Below are 25,307 nucleotides of genomic sequence, written 5' to 3' on the forward strand. Positions count from 1 at the left end.
CTTAAATAAGCGTTATACATCCTGTTTTTGCACAGGTTTCTGTTGTTTTGTTTTTTAAATCTACCTTGACACTTTATCATTGTGTACTTGGGCAGCTTGAGAGTGATTTGATGCCAACAAGCTTCTCGAACATGAAAACGAAGGCGACCAGCGCAGACATTGATGGATATGTCTCAGCTGTCATATAAATTATAACTCAAACAGCCGAGAATGCAAACAAACCCGAGGTCAGCACCAACACAAACCGTCTGCTAATGAGCGCGCACAGGTTTTTCCAGTCCCACGTGCACCAGACACCCGTGATTTCACTTAAGCAAACTAGAGCAGGAGATTAGGCAGTAAAACACACAGTGAAGGAGGAGACACAGACAGACTGCAGCACACGAGCCCACGTGCATCAAACCCAAGACAGACGCGCGATGTGCAAATACGATTTAAGAAGCGCGTACGTAAACACACTTCAAAATTGGAGACAGATGACACCGAGTGCAAATATGCACCGTATTTCTAAAACGCATAGGCAAGCACGAGCAGACAGGCTGCCATACAGCTACACACACAGCTTCTAGCAGGCCGCTTTAATCACAGAGGAGCTAAACAAACGCAACTTGTCATCACTCGGTCTCCACCTTTGCACACCCATAGATATATACTCTTACACACACACTATAAACATGCGGAGTATATAATTGCGCCGTGCTGTCTTGTGTCTATCAGCTTACCCTACATATCGCACCCTTCATTCCACTTTTCTTCTCTCGTGCAGCCTCTCGCTCGCTCTCAGTCTCTCCCCAGAGCAGTGTGCAAGCACAGATGTCAAGATGCATTATTCCGGCTGGCTGGCTCCCATGTTCTGTATTTGTGTGCATTCCTCTTTTAGAAACAAGAACTGGTATGGGTGGGCTGTGGGTGCTGTACTGTTAGAGATTAGTTTAAAAAAAAATTAAATGTATACGTCCATTTTGGCTTAACACCAAAAGCACACAGACTTAACTCACTGTTCAAGTGTTCCAGTCATCCAGTCATGGCTAAAGGAAGTTTCAGGAAGGCTTGGACACAAAGTGTATGAAGTCTTTGTGGGTCTATTAGAAGGACCTCCCTGTTAGCCAGGATTAGGCTGTAGCAGAGTCTTGGCCGGCGCATTTAAACAGTAAACCTGAGCCAGTTTTAAAGTGATTCCCGAACTCGTGCCTGTATGACAAAGCTGCTGATATGTAGAGAAAGAAAACATTTTCTTCTATAGTGTTTCATGATGGATGAGGTGACACCCAGCAGGAGCATTAAAAAAAACGCCCAAAAAGGTGGAAAAACGTAACGATCCGACAGTTTCGTACACAGTCACACAGATGTATGTATGTATTGGAGAACTGGATTGCTGCTTCTGTGTCAGGAACAACTTCAAGTATTTTGGGGTTTTGTTTATGAGTGAGCGAAAAACTGAATGTGAGATTAACAGATGGCTTGGGGAAGCGGTCATGTGGGCGTTCCTCCAGAATGTCGCGGTGAAGAGAGAGAGCCGAGCTGGAAGGCAAAGCTCTCAATTTACCAGCTGATTTATGCTGCAACCCTCACTTATACTCATGAACTTTGGGTAATGACCGAAAGAATGGGATTACAGATACAAGTGGCCGCACTGAGTTTCCTTTGCGGGGTGGCTGGATGCGCCCTTAGAGACGGGCTCAGGAGCTCCATCAGCGCTGTTGAGTCTGTTGAGATCCAACAGTGGAGGGAACTACAGGATACAGCCAGAACACACTGTATTGACTGTATGTCTCATATGTTCTGGGAACGTCTTGGGATTCCCTTGGAGGAAATCGATTGGGCTGCGCGTGAGCCTCACTTGCTGTTTCTGCAATCCAGTCTGAGATATCAGCAGTGGATGAATATTATCCATTCAGTACTTTGATATGCCAGTAATGTGTAGAAAATTAATTACATTACAATCATTATACCCTTTTTTTTAGTCATAAAACATAAGTCGATTCAGAGTACACGTTTCAGCAAATTATAGCCTTGAAAATACAGTATTCCCAAAGCAAGAATCATCACTGTAGCAAATAACGCCAACATCCATCTGCTTAGTTTTTGAGATCTTTTTAAAAAGTAATTTTTATGTATTGATTTTATTTATTTTTGAGAGGCATACATGGATGATTGACCTCTGCCCTGTTCCGTCAGCTGACTCATAGACAAGTGATTAGACGACTTTCCGCTTTTCTTAATAAGGGGAGTGGTTAAGCATCGGGCTTCAGACCAAAGGATCCTCGGTTCAAACTCCAGCCTGACCTGAAAATCACTAAGGGCCTTGGGCAAGGTCCTTAATCCTCGAGTTGCTCCCAGTGTGTAGTGAGTGCCTTGCATGGCAGCACCCTGACATCGGTGTGTTAGTGTGTCTGTGTGAATGTGAGGCATAATTGTAAAGCATTTTGAGCATCTGATGCAGATGGAAAAGCTCTATATGAATGCAGTCCATTCCATTTACCATTTAATGCGTTTATAAAGTCTATCATGAGAAAGAAGCAAACAGAAAGAATGATCCACTACAGAAGAACATTGGCAGAAGCGATAAAAAAAAAAAAGACTCGACACCGAAAGAATTGTGCACCATCATTATACATGATTGAGCTGAACTACCCAAAAATCAGATATCCTCTCTTCTTCTTGCTCCTCATCAGCTTCTGGAGCAAGAACATAACATTTTCCCGTCGCTGGATGTTTGGTCTGTTCTCACGCCAGCAGCCAGGAGTTTTAATGGGCGAGTTTAATGATGCGTCGTGTCGATTAGCCCTCCCTTGTGTCGTATTTTAGCTTGTTAAATAAAGTTTTCCTTCATGGCAAATTCGCTTGTTTCAAAGGTCCTTTATTGTAGATGCAGGTGTGTTTTTTGTTTTGTTTTTTTTTTTTGGTTTTTTTTTTTGCAGCAGGCAGGACTTTAACACCGTTGCCACCGAGCGCGCCGCGGCAGTAATTAATTTAGCAAACGGAGCCACCAGGAGACAAGTCAGAGTTAGACCTCAAAGTCTCACCCTCACGCTCATTATGTTTGATTGTGTTGGCGTTCACGCGCACGTTTGCCCTTCCAGCACATCATTTATCAAAGACGCGTGCAAACAAACGTTCTTTTGCGATGGCGAGCTTTATTTATTTTTTATTTTTTTGCCCTTTCTGAGCTCTCATGCAGTTCATTAAAGGCCTTAATTAGGCCGACAATTATGTGTAATTACAGTCTTTAAGATGTACGGCTCCTCTGCTGTTATGCAGCCACTTTCCTTCATCATCGTCCGGGGGGGGGGAGTGGTTGCCAGCAAGCGATTATGCGTGTTTGTGTGCATTTAGGAGACCTAACCTTCTGTAAGCTCCCTGACATTTGCCATTAATATCACCCAGCCAGGAGTGACATTTATGAGCCCCCTTTTCCCCCAACAGCTCCAGCCTCCTGGATTCCGTCTTTTCCCCTCGTTCTCTCATATTTTCGCCCTCTTTTCCTCCCCTTCACACCCTCTGCTTCCCTTCTTCATAATTTAGAAGCTTTCTGCCTCTCCCCTCACCGTCTTCACTCTTCCGGCTTCGCTTGTTTTCTTTCCCACTACATGTCACAGATTGCCGTCACGTTCCTCCCTTCAGACCGTTGACCCACTTCCCTCTTTTTTTTTTCTTCTCCCCTTCCCCGCGTCATTCCAAACTTCGTGCGTTAGCAGACGTTCGTCCTTCAGTGGAACAACTTCTCCCCTTCCTCTTCCCCTGTTCTCCCACTCAGAGATGCATAACCCAGATGTTAAACCTGAAAGCTAGAAATAGACCAAGCCCCCATTTGACCGCTGATGTTTTGTAATATTCTCAAAATTAATGGACCTGCGCTTTAATTCGACACTGTTTTGTTCTGTGCAGATTGATTTGGGCCTTTTATTAAACTTGAATGTAAACCAGGTTTGCCCTTGACGGTGGTGAATATTGTGCAGCGTAGTGTTGGAACACTGACTAGTGGGATTAAGTCGGATTTTAAAAGAACCAAGCATTGCACTACCTTGCGTTGCTCTATTTTTCTGAGAATTGCTTTTGTATGATGTTATTTGAAAAGTTGGAAAAGCTTCAGGAGCAGAAAATGTACATTTCCGCCAGTGCAGATGAATTGTTCAATCTGGATCATTTCATGCAGTTTGGTCAACATTATTGGAGGCAGGTCCCTCTCAGATTAAAGGTGGAGGTTAAAAAGGAATCTCATTTTCTTGATGGTCTCATTAAAAGTGACCAGCAAGAAGCTACGCTTTAGTCTGTAGAGTATCTTGTGCTTTTGTTGATTTTAACTCAGGATTGCATGGTCATAAAATGTCATGCTCGGGCTCATTTTATTCAGGAGAAGGAAATGCCATCTCACTCACTCACTCATCTTCAACCGCTTACACCAATTAAGAGTCACAGTGGAGCCTATCCCAGCAGGCATAGGGCGTGAGGCAGGGTACACCCTGGACAGGATGCCAGTCTGTCCCAGGGCCACATATACACATCAAACACATTCACACCTGCGCACACACACCTACAGACAATTTAAAGTTTCACATCCACCTAACCTGCATGTCTTTGGATGTGAGAGGAAGCCGGAGCACCTGGAATGAATCCAAACGAACACACAGAGAGCATGCAAACTCCACACAGAAAAGCCACAGGTGGGAATCAGGTGGGAGCAAACCGGCTTCACCTCGTTGAAGCCGATTTGTTCCAGTTTTCACCGAATGTTGCGTGCACGCGAATGTGTGCACATGGATATGCGTGTGCGCATGTGTGCGTGTGTGTGCACACGTGCAGAGTGCAATGGTACCAAACGTATGGAACCAAATTTGAATTCTAAATGAAACCAAACTGCTCTCTAAACGCAATGCAACACAAATGGGACCAATTAATCCATGTCATGTAACATACAAAGCACCAATCAAATGACAAGGATCCACTCAGCCGTTATATAAACATAATTATAAAGCATCACAGACTCTACTTCCAGGGCATTGGGCCCATCCTAGGCTACTCTGGATTTAATGGCTTAAAGATAAATTCAGTACAACAGCAAATAAAGGGAAAAGTCAGTATTCTGGAAGATCCTAAAATTTTTCCAAACTGAAGCTAGAGGTGTTCAGTGGAGATGATCACATTGAGCTCAGGCTCACAACCCATCCACCAACCTGGGGTCATTTTGTCGAAACATCTTTCTTATGTTGATTTTTGTGTGGTTGGTTTTGAAGGTCAACTCTTCCTGAAAGTATGAGGAAGGTTGCTTTTTGTTTGTTTGGTTTTTAGCTCTGGTGAGCCGCAGTCAACAGTGGATGGTGTTACTGATTCTCACTCGTCATCTGTCTTGTTAGCTTTTATTTCAAATCACTGCTCCTCCCAGGGTTCCTCTTAGATCCCCATGAATTTTCTACCATGCAAAATAGACCCATTTGGCTGCAAACTAATGGAGCCAGAACTTGAAATTTCCATCTCCAATTTCCGCAGGAATTGGAAATAGTGGAAATCAGGTCAGAACGTACTACTCCAACAATTCTTATTGGATCAGTATGAATTTTTTACCATACAAGCTAAGCCCATAGGGCTACACACTAAGAGAGACAGAGTTTTCAATCGCCATCCACATTCCCCACAGAAAGAGAAAAACCTGGACCAGTGCTTCTCATGGTTTTCTATGGAGGGTTGGTTCATAATAAAGTATGAATTTAAAACACCATTTTGGTCCATTTGAGAAAGCTCGATTCCAGTATTCTGAGTGGTACAAAGAAATTGTTCTATTGTTGGGTTTGTAGCCCAAAAGGTCAGTTCCTTCATGATAAGATGTCTGAGTTGTCACAGGTTTAACAACCACAAGGTTCTAATTGTTTCCTCAAATAATTGCAAAAAGGCATGCCAATGTTTTAGTCATTTCTAGGTCACCACTGACTCCAAATCCATTTATATTCAGACAGTAGTAAAACTCTTACAGAGAAAAGTTTCGGCTTCAGTCAGTCATTGTTTTTGTTTTTTTTGTTTTCTCCTTCCATTCAAAGGGTTTATAATACCCCATGGCAGTGCCAAGCACATGCAGTGAGGGTCGTCTCCTCTGCGTCTTCAGCGTGTTCCTGGCGTGCCGCCCGCTCTGTCGTCCTGCAATGACAGACAATGTCACAGCTAGGTTCTGCCTGAGAGGAAGCTCCGACAAAGCGCAGCCGACAGGAAGGCTGGAAACATAAAGGCGGTAATTGAAAGGTGAGAGCGAGAAGGGAAAGCAAGTGCGCTACAGGAGGAAAAGCAGAGAGCAAGAGCTTCCCCACCACCCTCACCACCACCCTACCATGATGAAAGTATGACAGAGTGACAGGAGATGTGAAACTGTGAGTTAGGTGTAGTTGTCTCTTGTTTTCTTCCCCGCTGCACAGAGCCGGAATTCATGCTTAAATTGAGACAGTAAATCAGCGTAATGTGAGACTGAAAGCTTTTATTTGGTGCTGTGTGTTTGCGTGAGTGTGGAAATGTGCGTTCCTCCGAGGATCTGTGAGTAGACGAGTGAGTCGGGTTTTTGTGGGGTGTGATGGTGGAGAAGATGGTACGGCGACTTATTGCTCTAAAAAAACAGCCATGGGATGAATGATGGGCATATTAACGTATAACAGAGACATCAAAGCTTATTAGTCATGACCACCATCTCCTGTTAATGGTGGCGCATCTTATTTTGGCTCGCCGTCTCCGACTGGTGGGCGAGGTGCACAGCCGTTGCATGCTGTGGTCCTAACAGCCAGATTTGATCGCCACGAGTTTGTCCCCGAGGCTGATATACAAGAAAAGGAAAGCGGGACTGAGTGATGGACTCGCTGGTTTAAGCCACATCCATGCTGCCGCAGGAAAATTGGATTACCAGAGGTGTTTCTGTTTTATTCTGGGAGCAACTTGGGAATAAGAGAGACTGCAGGAGGAAAAAACATGAGGCAGGAGACACAGTAAGAGAGACCTGATGGAACGACATTGCTGCCGCTGACCCATTTCTTCAGGCCTCCAATCAGGCGGCCGATATGAGCGACTGCTCGCATGCACACACCAACCTTTAGATAGACGCCTGCCATCGGATGTGGCGCGTCCTGCAGTGGCCGCTTCAAATGTTTCTTCTCATCCTGGGCAACTCGCTTGAAAATCCGGCATCATTTCAGCCGGAGCTGGCGACTAATCCATTTCGAACATGGACGTGAACTCGCCGGCCTGCTCAGTCTGTCTTCTGCCCCGCCGGCGGCAAAGTGCATTACCTCATCCAGAAAAACCTTGCACGCTTTTTAAAAGCCCAAAAAACAAAATAGAAATAAACCAGCACTGCAGAAGACACTACAGGATTCACTGATGAGTATTCATTAAGTATTGATAAGTAGTCATTGAAGTGTTCATTCAGTATGCATGGGGGTCCACTCAGAGGTGCGCTTGCCGGGTCTGCAGGAGCAGCATATTCGTTCAGGTTTTTGTAAGTTAGCAGACACATAATCGTTACGCAGGCATACATAAAAAAAATCCACACAGAATGTCCTCACGGCCCCAGAATGGGAACACTGACCCAGTTGTAAGGAGCAGTGGTCGTGACTGTCCTACATGTCCAGCACTTTAATGGCCCGCTTCCTCTTTCTTTTCCCCTGCTCCCTCGCTTTGGGCCTGTCTGCTTTTCTTTGGGTCCATTATGCAAGTCTGTGCTCTGCCGCTCACATTTATCACCGTATATTGTTTTCTAAATTGGGCAGCCAAACTTAATACGTTTGCGCGGCCATTATTTGTTTCTCATCTTTTAATTAACTTGGGAATAAATTGGGCGAAATCAACCTCTGTGTTTATTCTTAGTGATGACATTCTTTATGTTTTCCTCTCTCACTCGCTCTCTGACATTATGATTCGTGCAGCACTGCACATACTGTATATCACAATTAGCAGCTTTAGGGCCTTGTGCATTGATTAATATTGATGCTGAGTAAAACTGTGTTAACTCTGGATTATTATTTTTTGCAGGAGTTAACCATCCTTAACTGGCAAGGCATCAACTGGAGCCTAGCTTGTGCACTTTAATGACACTTGAAGCATTTACGATTGTGAAGCAGATGATGCGTAAGCGAGAAGGTCCATGTGCACCTCTGGAGTCGTGTATACAGAGTTGCAACAAGAGATTTAAAAAACAAACTGCAAAGTAGTTGAAATTTATCGGATATTGTTTGGTTTTATTCTTTGAGCAAATGAGTATTTTTTTTCTCGACTTTGTTCCATAAACGTGCTGCATTTGTTGTCTTTTGTGCTGGTGGTGTGTGCAAGCCACTTGTGCATCAAATTCATAGTAAGTGCATAAACATACGGGGTCGGGCTAACCACTGCTTTGGTGACAGCACACATGAATGTGACCACAGTCTAAGTATGGACACAGTAGCATGATTGACTTGTTAAAATATTATTTAATTTTATTCTTAAAATTTGTTTAACCAAAGTATGGAAGGATAATCTTTAGTAGCAGCCCTGCATGAGAGCGTTGCAGCTTCAGTCTCAGAAACACCTTTATTTGTTTATATATAAAAAAAAATAAAAATACAATTCTAACAGATATGATCAGTTATTCTTCAAATACACCTTGCAGTGCTGTGGTACCCAGAGTAGTACCAACCCACCATCCCTGGGGGCCCTGATGTGTACCAAGGATGCGGGTACACAGGGATAACTGCGAGCGTTTCCAGAATGTGGTAGGAAACGCCAACGTTTCTCAGGCCTCCAACCTAAGCTATAAAATGGGAACACATCTGCTGCGAACAATCGGGGCGCTTTCGCTCTCGGCGCCATTCGTGCATGTGTGTTTTTGCATGTTTTGTCAGATGTAGAGCTCAGGTGCCTACTTCACGCTTGCCCTCCTTTTGTAGGAGACAGACGTGAAAGCGAGGGTGCCGTGCTGTGGCCCAGTTTGTTGTCTGGTATTTTTTTTTGAGTTAATGCGATGTGATTCTGACTCGCCCACTCTCCAAGCAAGCGTAAGGGACGTGGAAAAACTGAATGACAGTGGGAGGCAGGGAGCGGTAGAGGAGACAGAGGGGGTGAATGAAAGAGACGTAAGGTTGATTGTAACAGAACAGGAAGGATGGAAAGCGAATAACTGCTGAGAATTAAAATGTCATCGAGCACAGAGCAGAGATGGGTGGCATGCAACCAGAGACACTAGGATCATTTTCTCCTGTCGGATCACGTGTGCGACTGTCTGTACGTGTTGACGTTTGCTTTCTGAGGAATGTGGAGGCGAGTGTGAAATTGGGAAGGGTTCGCCTGTGTCTTTCTGGTTGAACATCACATGACTCCGGCCTGTAACCATGACCCAACTTCTGATTTAGGGCTCGTCCGGGAGGTCTCTGTTTCTGGTTCGCTCTAATCAAAGCGCAGAAAGTTGCAAGACTAAATTAAAGCGACTGCATTAGTAAGTTTACTTTTCCCGCCTGATGCTTTCTGATCTAAATGTCACAGTTCTCTGCTTTTTAAATCTCGCCTTTGCAGAATACAAATGATGCAGCCTCCCTCAGAAACCAGCCAATCTCTTTGCTGGCGGAAATGAGAAATCTGACTTTAATTTGTTCACGCACTTAAGGTAGTAAAGTCATTTGATTTATCTCAGTCTCTTGGTATTGCACGGGCGAGATGAAATATTTGCGCCTGTGAAGACACACCATATTTTGGTGCATTTTCAAAGTCAGAGTCGAGCAGGCGCATTGGGGTGCCACATTAGCTCATTTGACGAACACATTTCCTAAAACCGTCACCGTGCATGCGTCATGGCTGCCGCAACAGTCAGGTCTTTGTCGACAACAGTAGCACAAAAGAACTTGCAGCCCTTCGCAGAATAACGTCTTTGTAAAACCTTGTGCGATGTTGGATGTAATGTTGTGTTTGAAGTAGGAATGTGAGTGAAAATAATCCTGGGCTGGTGTGTTTTATTTATTTATTTATTTTATTTGAGAGGAGCTAAAATAATGCCCGTTCTGTCTCAGTACACAACTTAATGCCTTTCCTCCCCTGCTGCCGCTGCGAGGTAATGGCTTGTGATAGCTTCGTTAATGCGTCATAGCCAGGCTGTAAAAGCGCCACAGGAGATTTATGGAGACGTTTTTAGTTGCAAGAAATTTTGGAGGCTAGATCCAGAAATATGGTTTTGGGGGTGGGTGTGAGCGGAGTGTACTTCTCCTCAAGGGAAACAGGATCAGGTTATATGCTTTTTATCATTTAGATGACATGTGTGGTGCTCAAAACCCTCTGGAGAGTGAGAGCTACAAATTTAAAGTGACAGTAAATCCCCCCCGTGTCTACTATCACCACACCAGCCAAGTGACAAACTGAGTTTCTTGGTTGTTTCTGTGGCCTAAAAGCCAAACAAGTGGAACTAAAAGGGGGATTTTAAAGGCAAAACTACTGTGAAGCAACAATATTGGTCTTCAGCCGAACAGCACAGATGGGAACGTTTTGTGCAAAGTCTGACACACTTAAAGTGCTCTAGCCTGAACGTGCACCAGTGTGCTCAGAGCAAAGCGGAAAAACACCCACTTGGTGTCGTCCAAGTCCTTGTTCTTAACACATGACTGACACAACATCTCACTCCACAGGCTAGCGGGGGCGCCATGAGACTGCATAGTGAGCAAACTTTATCCTTGATGATTTATTCGGTTTGTTGTTTAATCTGCTCCCGCTCCAAAAAAACCAAAACCACCACAGACTCGCTGTGCCGTCTTTATTCTGTTATCTGTGAAGATATTCCCACTTTACACTCAGGGCACGTGCATGTGATAGTTAGTATGAACCGCCTCCACCACATGCATTGCACTCAGCAGCGTTCACACAATCCATTTGACTCACTGCTTTAGTAAAACCAGTAGCTAACAGCTTTTATAGTAACATAAGTGTCAGAGTGCCACAAACACGGGCTGCTCCAGAATTATATAGATGGGGTGGTTGAGCGTTGTTGGCAACAGTAATCTTGGTTGTTGTGCACAAATACAGTAGTCGCAAACATAGTTAATTTTTTCTCAGGCTGCACTATATTGTAAAAACACCTATGGTAATATTTTTGGGTGTTTGTTTTTTTTTTTTTTTACACGTGATGTATCGCAGTGAGAAAACTGCACACGTTTTTGTATATAACTTGAATAGCTGTATTTGGAAAGAATGGCTTATTCAAAAAATGATTAGGATGATTTTTGTAAGGGAATGCATCATCACAGAAGTTAAAACCTAAAATAAATTAAAAAAAAGTTCAGCGATAAACTTTCAACAAATTACCTGCTTTTGGTCAACATCATCCATTATGTAACCGAACTCATTCTATACAACAGATGTTGATTTTGTTTTTGCATTTATGTTTTGTTTCTGTTTTGCTCATTTATCAGTATCAATAACGGTATCATAAGTTTGAGGTTGTTTTTGTGCGGTGGCTTGTACACAGGGGTCAAGTTTCCAGGGACTTCTTTCTTTAGATTTTAATATTGAACAGCACAGACAAGCACCAGACTATAAATAGGAGATAAGAACAGTGGAACAGTTTTTAATCAAGGGTACTGCGTTTAATGTAATTTACCAGGTTGACCCTTGCACATGTACACATTGCGATCGGGATGCTGGAGCGCATTATCCTGCAGCCGTAATTTGATATGATATTTTCAATGTGATATCAGGGTGTTCAAGTTCAGTTGGGTGGAGTTTTGGGCATCTTTAAAAACTTGGAAACACCATGTAGTGTCGGTCCAAACATCTTTTTCAGGAGAAAACAGAGGATCTCTGTTTGCACTTTATTGTGACATTCATGAGCTTGGAATGTCAATTCGGCAGTCAGTTATTTGTGAGATCAACAGACAGATTAGGGCTACGTTTGAGGTCCTGTGGGTTCTGTCGTGCATGTAGTGTCGTGGTGAAGAAAGAGTCAGAAGGTAAGTGATTTAGAAGTCCGTTTACCTATGGTCATGAACTGTGGGTAATGATCAGAATAACAAAGGTGTGGTGGAAGTGAGAGTCCACCTTTGGGTATTTGGGTTTAGACTCCAGGATGGGGTGAGAAGCTCGAATATCCAGGAGGAAGTTGGCAGCAGGGCTACTGCTTCTTCACATTGAAAGCAGCCAACTGTGGTGGTTTGGACATCTCGTAAGATGTGGTCCTCCCTCAAGGGAGGTTTTCCATGGTCTTCCAACTGGGAGGAATGCCAGAGAAGACGCAGAACACGCTAGAGAGATTATATTTCCCAGCTGGCTTGGGAACACCTTGGGATGCCCTCAGACGGGTTAGCGGACCTGGCCAAGGATATGATAGTGTGAAGTCAAGAGTTTTTCATGATGTGTGCAGCCTGGATATCTACAAATCCATCAAACCCTCACTGTTTTAGTCACAGTTTACACCGAATAGTGAATGACTGAAGTTGCTATGAATACTGTCCAAAGCAAATTGTGGCCAGCAATTTGCCGTTTACAGCAATTAAAGTAGAACATCAGGTCGTATTGGTGCACCAAACTCACCAGACACGAACAGAGTCATCCTAATCATCCTGACGCCAGAGTTGAGGAAGTCCATCCTTTAATTGGTACATGAATTTAAACAGTCAAAACCCTGTTACCATGTCCAAAAATGAAACAAAAAAAAATCTCCCAACGCTGGACTGCACACGTTGCACCGCCTTGACCTACAATCTCGACATGAAACATGTGAAATCATGCAAGAAAACAACTTGAGAAGTACGTGATGGAAATGACTACATCTGTGTGTACATCACCCTCACAGGAGCAACAGTTTTGCCGCGGGAGGCTGGCTGTCAATCAAAAGGCGAGGAATACATTAACACCCACTACACCACAGGCGGGGGAGCAATAGAGTGGGAGGGAAAGTACTGAGTACTGCTTACGTCGTTATGCAAATGAAATGTCTTTGTATCATCTGCTGTCGCAAATGACAGTCAATAGTGAAATTACTTTGGGATTTTACATAATGCTCATCATCAGAGGAGTTCAGCCGCGCTCTGACCTTGGACAGTCCTCGAAGAACTCTCCCACTTTGTGATCTTTTTCTTGGACTGCGCTCCTCTGCTGACTGCTCCACGTGCGCCCAGCCCGGTGCTGTGGGGTCTGATTGAGGCTGACTGCGGTATTATTTCATTAATTAAGTTTTTCCTTTTCCTCTGCCTCTCCCTCCCGTCTTCCCGTCACACAAACGGCGGCACAGCGACGCCCTTCCTCTCCTCTGTCCTCTGGCGCTTCACATCCCCCCTTCACTGCTGATCATTGTCTCAATTACTCATCCCTCCTCTCCCTCACTGCGCTTCCTCCGCTCATCTCAACCCAAATTGCTCGACACACCCCTCCCCACTGTGTTTCTTTTTTTTGTTTTTTTGTTTTTTGTCTCCTTCTCCTCGCCGAGTGAGGTGGGACAGATTTGAGTCTCAGCATTTCGACAAGCATCTCACCATCTTTCTCCTCTTCTCGCTCTCATCTCCACCTGTCATCAGCAGCTCCAGGAATTCACATGTTCTTTGATTATTTCTGGATTTGCTGATATCTTTTCCACCTGAAGTGTAAGTGTTTTTTTTTTTTTTCCTTCAGTGTTTTGCAAGATTTAGGGAGAAGCAACCAAGATATCATTGTTCTGTGAAACTGAGATGATTCCCAGATATAGTGTCACCTTAAAGGTGCTATATGCAAAATCATTTTTTGAGCTACTATTAACAGAGTTGCGTATTGTTGAGGTTTCAGGTGAAACATTCCCAGAAATTTCACACTCATGACAGTGTGTTTAGGAATACTCCTGCTATAAGCAAAACTGTAGCAAGAAACAACTCTTTTTAGACTTCTGTGACATATGTCACAATAGTTCATATCTGCAGTCTTGCTTACTTTATAAAGTATGTGTAGTCATGTGACCTGAAGTGCTCCCACTACTATGTATAAGTGCAATCTATTTACTGCATATAGGTCCTATCCAGACTGAGGTGTGCCTATGTTAACTTGGTCCTGGTACAAAAGTAACTCTGAGTTAATAGAATCTGGTCCAAAATCAGGAGAGGCTAAGACAGTGGAACCAAGCAGAACCTGAATGATGAGCACACAAAGAGATTGAAAAAGTAGTAACAGGTCGGCCATCGCATTGATACGTATGTCTTTTCGTAAACTCACCAACTTTAGAAAATGTTGTAGAGAAAAAAACTAATTATCACATGAAGAAGATAATTTATTCCTCCCTTCCAGCTTCATCAAGAGTGATGGTGCGATGTGAGTTTCTCGTGTGATCACCTCAGTGTCTGCGGTACGTTTCATGCAGCTTTTAATATCTGTTTTTCCACACGCTTGCCGACCAACATTAGCTTACTGGAAAGGTGTTTCTCATGACCCCTTTAATGCATTTAGGAGAGTTTATTGTGACGTTCGTGATCTTTCAATAAATGGCTTTCTTTTGCACGTTGACATTCACAGCAATGCTCCTGCTTCACTTTTGTTCTCTCCCGGGTCTCTTTGTGTCTCCCTGTTCTTTGTATCTATTAGAGCTCCACTTTTCCATAATGGAGACATTAGAGTCTTTTACCTCTCTGCCATCTATCATGTCACTCCAGCCCTTTCTTTACTTTCTGTTTTTAACTTCTCTTTCGTCTCTTTCTGTGAATCCCTCTCCGCCCCAGCCAGCACCTGTCTGTCTGTCTGTCTGTCCACCGGGCTCTGAGTCATTTCTACCGTCTCAAATAGTCTCCTGTCCCCATCATATCAGCAACAGCTTGTCACAGACAATCAGTCTCCCTGCCTCACTTCCCCACATGCCCTCCTCCTCCTCCTCCTCTTTTCTGGTCTCCTTCACCTCCCACATCTCCCATCACCTTCTTGTCCTCCTTCGTGCGTCAGGAGTTATTACTCTCAGGAATCGTAGTTCTCTGACCTTCGTTCACTCAGACCAGCTCAGGATATTTAGTCATCCTTCCATTTCATCAATCGCTGCTTCTGGCCTCATTTTTTTTGTCTCTCATTGCCCCCTGAAGTGACATTTTGTCTCATAAACACACATCATCTCAATTGTTTTGCCTCCTGAAGTTTCTACTGCACAATTTTGTGCATAAACTACAGAACTGCAAATAAAACATATATAGCAATTGTTCTATATATTTGCATTTTTCCATTGTGGTTGTTTTCCAGCTTTACTTTCATAATGTTTCACTACTTGTTTCATGGACGCTGCGCCTTAAGATAAGAATGCATAATGAATATGATTATGCAAATAAACGTGGTTCAGTGAAGATGAGTTGAACTGCTTCATTAAAAGATCACTTTTCTATTTGTGCAGGATTTGTAAGGTTTACTCCGAGTTCAGTTTTTGCCTAAATGCGTATTCACGTTCAAACTCCAGAAATACAACTTCCAACATTTGTTTTTCTTCTTTGATTATAAGGGAGAAACCCGCAGTTGGACAGCCAAAGTAACAATTATTTCATGGGAATCTGTTTGTACAACCAGGTTGCTGTTTCTTCTTACTTTAATTGCAAAATCTTAATGGCAACCAATTTTATAATAAAATTTTATATAAAATAAAATATATGTTCTTGGAGCATGTGTTGAGCTGTGGTCTTATTGGGTCGGCAGTTCAAATTTTATCAACAGTTGAGCAAAATTTTGCCTCGACACGTGGTAACTTCTTGCGGTAGGTGCCCCAGCTATTCGATTTCAATGCAGAGCTGACGTCACAACAACAACGAGGGCAGTAATAGTACCTTCTCAATCACTGCTGTTTCTCAGTAAATTGGATGTCTGTGAATAGCTGCAGAAAGCTGGACCTCTCCCGAACAAAATGAGTTCAGGCACAGCATTTTATGAGCATGCAGTCCCAAGATAAAGACAACAAAAGCGCCACATAGCCTGCAGGCTAGGGAATAGCTTGTTGATTTGCGATGATGTCACTTCTGTGACATTTTAAAGTCCTCTGAGGATAACTGGCTTTTGTTTAGCCATGGCAACAGACAGTTTCCTGGGCAGGAAATACACATAAAATAATAATTATTGTGGTGGGACATATAACGAGTTCCACAAAGTAAAAAGCAAAACAAACAAAAAAGAGCTTATGTCAAAGAAGGGTTTTTGTTTGTTTGTGTCTTTTTTGGCTAACTAGCACACCAAACGTGCAGTGCCATTGTGGTGTATGGGCTCAGCTAACTACGTTGTGTAGTTAGCACAAACTGAACCCAGATAATCCGCTGGGCTAACATGAAGGGAATCTAGTTGCAGTATCCAGTCAAACGTGTCTTACAACTGATTACAACTGATACTGTAATGAATTTTACGAAGCCGTATAACATGACGCAGTTAGCTGACATAAGAGCTCCTGACATTTTGTTCCCAAACACGAGGACCATTTGTGTTTGATTGCCAGCACCAATTTGTGTACTAAATTTGTGCTTGATACCAACTCTTGCGTCTTCCTCGTTTTGCTCAGAGTTGCCATAGCAGATCCGAAGTTCATCTGCATGTTGATTTTTGGCAAATATTTTATGCCCGATTCCCTTCCTGATGCAACTCCACAATGCATGGACGGGGATGGGTTTGAACCAGGAACCTTCCCCACTGGAAACTATCTCACTTAACTGCTTGCACTTGATACCAATATTTTGTGGAATATATTGCCCCCTGGTGGAAGTCCACACCAATACTCTAATTGCAGCCTATTATGCTGAACTTTACAGAAATTGGCACATTTTTTTAATAAGAAATTTTTTTGTAAAGTGCATGTGTAACTTCAACAGACTGAAATATCATATGTTTATCAGAAATACTGCAAAAGTGGAAGAACTCCCCTCCCCCAGCCCCCCACAAGAGGATTGTCCACAGTTTTTCACCGCACTTTATTTAATCTCTCTTCGTGTATCCCTTCATCCATCCCTGTCTGCTGGCTTTCCCACCGTGCTGCTGTTTGCCTTGACCTCCGTCTGCTTCTCTCCTCCTCCTGCTTTCACACTCTGCAACGTGCACCGATGGAGTGAGACAGCGAGAGAGGGAGGTGTTAGAAATGAAGCTGACTCTCTTTCACACCTCCTATTTCTCTCTATCTTTTCTCAAGCTATCTGCCATCCCTCCCTCTCTGCTTGACTTCAGACAGGCTAATCTGTAGCTTGAAGGGAAGTAGCTGGAAAAATAATTTTCTATATTTTTTTATAAGGAGACAAGGTGAGGGTTCGCCCCAGGGGCCTATAATGGGAAAAATAAGGAGAGATGGGTGGTATATGAAGGGAGGTAAGACTATGTTTGCAGCTTTTCTTCCACCACCGTGCCAGCGTATACCTCTATGGATCCTGGGAGAGGTTGCTGAAAGTGATATTTTTTTCTGGCCATGATAATTTGTTAGCAAGTCTTCCTTTAATTGAGCCCACAAATTAATAAAACGTTATAGGCATAACAGTTATACACATTACAGTTCATATCTGTAAGTGATGATAACCGTTAAAGCCTTAGGTGGTGACGGTTTATAGCGGTCTTCCACTCTTTGTCGCAGGGTCATGTGCCGTTAGTACATCAAGATCTCTCATATACTATAACAAGCTCATGTTTACATGTGTCAACACAATATTGAGTGCTACTTTTATAAATTGTGGCCACGTTTAAGTAGATTGTGCACACAATGTTCCATAACGATGTTCACTAAATTGTGCTCTCATTATACTAAATCGTTCCCTCGTTTTAATAAATTGTGCCCTCGATTTACTTAATTGTGCATTCATTTTACAATGCTTAAAATGAGCACACACCATAGTAAAACGAGAACACAATATAGGACATTGTGCACACAATATAGCAACATGAGAACACAATTTAGTGCGAGTGCACAATATAATAAATTGTGCACACAATATAGTAACACGAGACCCCGATTTTATAAATTGGGCACGCAATATTGCAAATTGTGCACATAATATAGTAACACGAGAACACAATTTAGTAAAACGAGCGCACAATATTGTAAATTGTGCACACGATATAGTAACATGAGACCCCAATTTAGTAAAACGAGCACACAGTATCGCAAATTGTGCACACAATATAGTAACACTAGAGCACAATTTAGTAAAATTAGCGCACAATATAGTAAATTGTGCACACAATATAATAACACGAGAGCACAATTTAGTAAAAGAGCGCATAATGTAGTAAATTGTGCACACAGTATAGTAACACTAAAGCACAATTAAGTAAAACAAGAGCACAGTATAGTAAATTGTGCACACAATATAGTAGCACGAGAGCACAATTTAGTAAAACAAGAGCACAATATAGTAAATTGTGCACACAATATAGTAACACTAGAGCACAATTAAGTAAAACAAGAGCACAGTATAGTAAATTGTGCACACAATATAGTAACACAAGCACAATTTAGTAAAACGAGAATACAATTTAGTAAAATGAGCGCACATTCTCTCAACATGCAAAACATTTTGTGATGACACTTCTAGGGCTCCGTATGACTCCGTCCATCAGCTGAAACTTTAAAGACAAAGACGTGAATCTCTTCCAAAGAGAAGTGATTTTAAATCTTATATGCAGGCTGTGAGTTTGAAGGGTTTTGACATTTCTCTCTGTCGTGATTCTCCTTATTCTAGTCTCCTCCTTCAGTCGCTGTGGTCTTTTTAATGCGTTTACCAGCAAGCTTTATTAAGGCCCCCACTCCCCACCCCCCAGGCAGCTTGTTGCTTTGTTAAACAGGTTGCTCATTCAATGGAAGCATGCCTACATTTGGCATCTGTGCCCGTTTATTTTACTGGCTCTTTCTGTTTTAGCGGCAAATGCTTTTTATGGCCTCAAAATGCATGTTAAATCAGTTATATTACCTTGCTTGCTTGTATCAACAAATTAGCCCTTCAATTTCCAATGAAAAACTCTCTTAAACTCTTGAAAATAAAATAAACAAGACTCATAATTAGGTATTAGTGGCTGGCTGTTTAATTCATTTAAAACATTCTGGATTTCAATCGGCCTCTAAACAGAGATGGCAGTGCAGCTTTGAACAACTGAAACCAAGCTATGTCTGTTGCTCCCTGGTGGCTAGTTGCTGTACACTCTAATAACCTTGGCTGCATTGTCCATGTCAATGAAAGAAGCCGTACACAGGCCCAGAGGCCCATCCAGCCTGAATACCACAGTGTCAAGCATATGAGAGTCTATGCCTCCCCGGGATGGGACACCAGTCCATTTCAGATACTTCCTTAGGCAAGGCTGGTCAATGGTGGAGCAAGTGAATCAATGGAATAAGGATATGAGCTACCACTATGTGGACCTGAACAAGATTCTGTGTCATGCTACCTTTATGTGTCCTTGAATCTGGGGATAGGCACCAGCATGGAATCCAGGAATAGGCACCAGCACCAATGGGCCTTGGAGCCTAAATAGGACTTCAACACCATGGCCATTTCCTGTTGGGTAATGTGGGAAGTTGCAGATGACGTGTCTTGTCCAAGGACTCAAGACAGGTAGCCTGAAACTGTCACTCGTAACCCCATTCTACAGGTTGGTAGTCCAAATCAAATCCTGTGCTGCAGAGCCACCTGCTCTGCTCAAGTCAGTGTGCCAAAATAAAAATGCAGTGAACACATTAATTAAGCCTGACAACCAGTCCCAAAAATCTTCATGGGAGAGGTTATTACTCCCACGATGCAACTTTCGCTCTACAGTATGTCAGGAAAAATCACCTTTTTCTGGGGTCCAAGCATGAAACAGACATTTCCAGTTATTTTTAGGAAAAAGGTTCAACTGGATTATACAGAGCATTGTGGTCTTGGGGTAACTTATACTCAAAATCTGATGGGTGACCTCAGTGGTTACTGAGATCAGAGTTGCAAGTGGGTTTTGTTTGTTTATGCTTGTTTCCATTGTAACATTTCTGCTTCTAACAAAAGTTTTCTATTGCAACTTCCAGAAATGTGCATCTTGCAAATAATTTGCCACCAAAATTAGCACTGTACAGCTCATAGCTCCTGAGATATGATGTAATGTTCATGTGTTTAAATTAATCCTTTGTAGAATTTGTCCTTCATTCCTATTCATGCAACTTTCCACTGGAGCATCATGTCTTATTTTACTTAGATCTACTGTCATCACGGATATGTGACTCAGTATCTGTCTTTCTAGTCACATAAAAAAAATCCAGGAAGAGATCATATTCAAAGTGGCTTTGGACCAGCGTCAGACTGGTGTTTGATGTCTACTGTTAAGTTTACAAGTCGGCCGCAGAAGCTCATGTTCATTCCATTAACGCAACAAAATGGCAGCGCCTGTGTTTTGGCTTCACTTTTGCGTGGTGGGAGTAAATGGAGGCGCGGCGTACGTCGTTATTTTTTACGGCCTATGATTCTAACTAATCAGGTCCAGTTTCTCTCCACACAGGGGTTCCCATTTTTGCACCCTTGATTGGATTACCATTGGGTATTCCGTCACTCCGTTGATGCCCCCCTTTTCCCATAATTTCTCCGGCCGGAGTTACAATCACACTTGACTAAAAGTGGTTGAGTCTGAGGTGCAGCGGGGGTGATAATGAATTCCAGCACACATACTGCTAAATGAAGACTTATTAAAGTTCTACCGTCTTGTAGTTTGACATTTCGGAGCCTGTGGTGGAGTTTTAAATTGCTGCCTCTGCAAATGTCACTTGCTGGAACGCCTGACTATATGAATAGACGCCATTGTTGGTGTCGGCTATAGATTGAGAGACCGGTTGAATTTGTGTGGCATCAACACCTCCATTGTGGGTCTATGGGTGCATGCACTACCCTGCTAAGTGTCTTTTTTTGTCTCTATCCCTGTAGCCACATCAGATGGGACGCGCCAAGGCTTGGATAGCATGAGAGGCGGAGTTTGTGCAACACAAGGCATGAAGGTGGTCCTGAAAGTAGGACAGAGTAAGTTCTCTCACCCACAGTTCTCCCATATGCTGCTGCAACCCGTCCCCGTTTGCACATACTGTCCTTGCTTGCAGACACAACAGTTGTTGTTATTAATGCACACATTAAACATTATGCCTCGTCTGTACACGCCAGAGTCATATGCATTCGCAACCCACCTGATCTGAGCCCTGTCCGCTGTCAAGCCAAATCTCACGTCCCCTTTTCTTCCGTATAAACTGCCAACTGCTGCTCCTCCACCGGTCTGTGTTCTCACGGAGTCTATAAGGGCTCATTAAGTGCTGAGAACAGCGGCGTAGTGTGGGATCAGTCAACTCTAATGAGGCCTGTTGACTCCTCTCTAACGCTGCCTTTTGACTGCCACCAGCTCTGGACAATCGCACCAAGGGCACTATTTTAACTCGGCGCCCAGCTCAAAACATGATGTCACATGCGCAGGGACTGTATGGGTGTTTTGGTGCATGGGGGTCCATCATTAACACAGACTCGACTGGAGGATTAATCTGACGTTAGGTGATGTTAGCCAAAAGTGTATGATTAAACTTTTTTTTTCCAGCTGATGTTATTACATTTTTGTTGCCAACAAAGTAACATCAATCTGTTATGTCATTATTACTTTAATCAGGAACAGTTCAATTAGTAAAGGTCCCATGAATGTTTAAACCTTAATTTTGCAGCCAACAACAGTTTTCTAATATAGAGACGCAGAGGCACTGCTGGTGGTGTAACGACCACTTGTCTCTTGTCACTGTGAAATGGCCACTCTGATTGAAAATGAATGGCAGCTGGTTGCATCACCTGGGTTTGTTGTACCTAATGTAAGCAAGTGGTGACGGGGGTCCCACTGTAAATCGGTGAAGAAAAAAAGATGTCACCCTCTGTGATTAGTGTTGATACCGTTATATTCGTGATAGGCTCATATTGGGTGATTATTGGTCAACCGATATATCGATATGGCTCTAGTCACCACAACACATTTTTTTGTTTGGTTTTGTTTAAATCGCAACCAGCTTCTCTTATTTGGTTGAACGCCAGTGTATCTTCTGATTATGCTCCCTGCTTCGTCCCTGCCACCACTTTTATTGTTGTTTTTGTTATGCATGCAACCTAAAGGAGGCGTGACATCAGCTGGACTTTGTCTGTTGGTCTTGCATTGACAATGACCAGGAAGCTGAGTACAGGAGTGTGGTGGACAGGTTTGTAGAGTGGTGTGGAACCAACCACCTGCAGCTCAATGTATCTAAGACGAAGGGGCTGGTGGTGGACTTCAGAAGACCCGTCCGAACCCAGTTACCATCCGTGGAACTGAGGTGGACATTGTGGACTACTACAAGTACCTGGTTGTCCACATAGACAACAAACTAAACTGCACACTCAGAATTATATGCAATATTGTTGAACATCTTTTGCAAATGTCTGTAAACTGATGGTGTCAGAAACAAATGTCGTTTTGAGAAGCTCATTTTTTCCTCACATCTAGCACAAACATTTGGTTATTCTTGTTCACGTGATGTGATAGGAAAAAAAATTCACAAAGCAGATTTCAGTGTTGAAAAACACCAACTTTTCTGTGTGTTGAATGTTCCAAAAGTAAAATTCGCCTGCACATACATAAACCTGGATGGAATGCAAACTACAGGACATATTTTTGGCACTTTGATAAATGCACAAATACCCATGAGAAAACAAACCTGCAGAACATGTTCTAGTGCAAAACATGACAACCAGAATGACTGCATTTACTGAATCAGTGAGTTATTTAGTATTTATTTTAAATTCTTCAGAGCTGCACCCACGATGAAGTTATTTGGAAAATGTTTTCAATTAATGACCTTCATATCCACTCCTTTCACAAATGCCGCATGGGAATAAAAAGTGCATTTAAGCATTTTCAGTCACGCAAAATGGGCACCTGTCCTTCACTCAACCCCAAACATATACAAGCTCCCACACAGCCGTGCTCACTTACTTTAGCTGGCACCGTGTTATCAGGTCTTGTGCACTGTGCAGATGCTCTTCAGCAAAGTGGCTCAGCCCGATAAAAGCGTGGCCACACCCACACAAACACTCCACCACAGAGAATGTTTAAATGCTAGGTACACATCCTGTAAAAAAAAAAAAAAAAAAACACTGCACACATGCCCGCTGTTCTATTTGTCACTTGAGTGTTGTTTCCCTTACTGTGTATTTATATTTTATATTATTGTTCTTTTCAAATCTGTCCATTTTTTTGGGGGGGGGGGGGGGGGGGGACATGACCACAACTGAGTGTTTTGGTGCATTTCATACAAACTCTTTTGCATTTACTATTTTTGTTCAGTTTGCTTCGTGTGGTGCAGAATTTGCCATTTACAATGCATCCAGAAAATATTCACAGCGCTTCACTTTTTCCACATTTTGTTATGTTACAGCCTCATTCCAAAATGAATTATTTTTTCCCTCAAAATTCTACTCACAACACCCCATAATGACAACATGATTTTTTATTTATTTATTTTTTTAGATTTTTGCAAATTTATTAAAAATAACAAAACTAAGAAATCATGTGCACATAAGTATTTACATCCTTTGCCATGAAGCTCAAAAATTGAGATGTTTCTGCAGCTTAATTGGAGTCCACCTGGAGTAAATTCAGGTGATTGGACATGATTTGGAAAAGGCACACACCTGTCTACATATAAGGTCCCACAGTTGACAGTGTATGTCAGAACACAAACCAAGCATGAAGTCAAAGGAATTGTCTGTAGGCCTCTGAGACAGGATTGTCTGGAGGCACAAATCTGGGGAAGGGAACAGAAACATTTCTGCTGCTTTGAAGGTCCCAATGAGCACAATGGCCTCCATCATCTGTAAATGGAAGAAGTTCAGATCCACCAGGACTCTTCCTAGAGCTGGATGCCCATCAGAACTGAGCGATTGAGGGAGAAGGGCCTTAGTCTGGGAGGTGACGAAGAACCCGATGGTCACTCTGTCAGAGCTCCACCATTCCTCTGTGGAGAGAGGAGAACCTTCCAGAAGGACAACCATCTCTGCAGTAATCCACCAATCAGGCCTACGTATATGGTAGAGTGGCCAGACGTAAGCCACTCCTTAGTAAAAGGCACATGGCAGCCCACCTGGAGTTTGCCAAAAGGCACCTGAAGGACTTTCAGACCTGATGAAGCAAAGATTGAACTCTTCGGTGTGAATGCCAGGTGTCGTGTTTGGAGGAAACCAAGCACCATCCCAACTAGGGATGGGTATTGATAAGATTTTATTGATATCAATTCCGCTTATTGATCCAATTCCTTATCGATTCCCTTATCAGTACCTCCTGTGAATTTTTAGTATACTAAAAGTAGACTTTACAGGTTTTCTATGTCAACAACATTTTTTTTTTTGTCTTAAAGTAATTAAATATGAAATTGGTCACTGGATCCTAGATCTCTGGACATAAATAATTAAATCTGTAGTTTTTGACAAAAGCAATTCCTTTCAGATATTAATGAGACAAATTTAACTACATAGCCTCTGAGTTGAACTCTTGCAGCTGGCTGTGCTGATTCTCAGGATGTCATTCATAAAGAACGCAGGATATCTTATTTTGGGAGAAAAAAAAAACATTTTGGTTTGTTGTCTGTAGTACAGTGTTTGGAAAGAGGTGAAACGGCGATTTGCTTTGAAGTTATTAATTCTGACCGGACTCTAACTTTACTCAGCAGAGAGCGGCGCAGCGTTTGGAGCTGTGTGAACAGAACGGAGGATGATTCTCATTTCTTGCCAGCAACAAAACAAGAGTCCCAGTTAGTGACTTTAATCTGCACAAAAGTGACTCACGATTGACATCTTTTAATGGCTTTGAGAGGGATTAACAAGCGGACTTTCTGCTTCTGAAAAGCAGCGAAGTGGAGAACCAACAAAGCAGCAGATCGGAGCACTGCTTCATTACTTCAAGCAGAGCCGGTTGTTTGCAGACCCGCTGCAGGGTCTGCAGTCAATGTATCGAAATGATCATTTTCTCGATAAAACTCCCTCAAAAACAACTGCCGCTCTGAAGGACCAATGAGGGACTCGTTAAGTAAAAAGGCAGATGGTGGATCAAATCATTTAACGATTCTTGAAAAGAACTGGTTTTTGATACTCAAACCTAATCCCTACAGTGAAGCAAGGTTGTGGTAGCATCATGCTGTGGGGATGTTTTTCAGATACATCCTAGATGAAAACCTGCTCCAGAGCACTCTTGACCTCAGACTGGGGCGACAGTTCATCTGTCAACAGGACAATGACCCTAAACACACAGCCAAGATATCAAAGGAGTGGCTTCGGGACAACTCTGCGAATATCTTTGAGTGGCCCAGCTAGAGCCTGGACCTGAATCCGATTGAACTTCTCTGGAGAGATCTGGAAATGGCTGTGCACCAA

At 42.8% G+C, this 25,307-nt stretch overlaps 1 protein-coding gene across 1 annotated transcript in view; it reads left to right on the forward strand.

Moving 5' to 3' along the window:
* Positions 1 to 25,307, forward strand: part of efnb3b (ephrin-B3b) — a 126,450-nt gene that overhangs the window by 91,135 nt on the left and 10,008 nt on the right. The window contains exon 3 of the mRNA XM_034163984.1: positions 20,811 to 20,903. Coding sequence (XP_034019875.1) covers positions 20,811 to 20,903 — 93 coding nt within the window. The remainder of the gene's footprint in view (positions 1 to 20,810; positions 20,904 to 25,307) is intronic.

The sequence above is a fragment of the Thalassophryne amazonica genome, chromosome 23, assembly GCF_902500255.1.
Source record: "Thalassophryne amazonica chromosome 23, fThaAma1.1, whole genome shotgun sequence".
In the NCBI taxonomy this organism is placed as follows: domain Eukaryota; kingdom Metazoa; phylum Chordata; class Actinopteri; order Batrachoidiformes; family Batrachoididae; genus Thalassophryne; species Thalassophryne amazonica.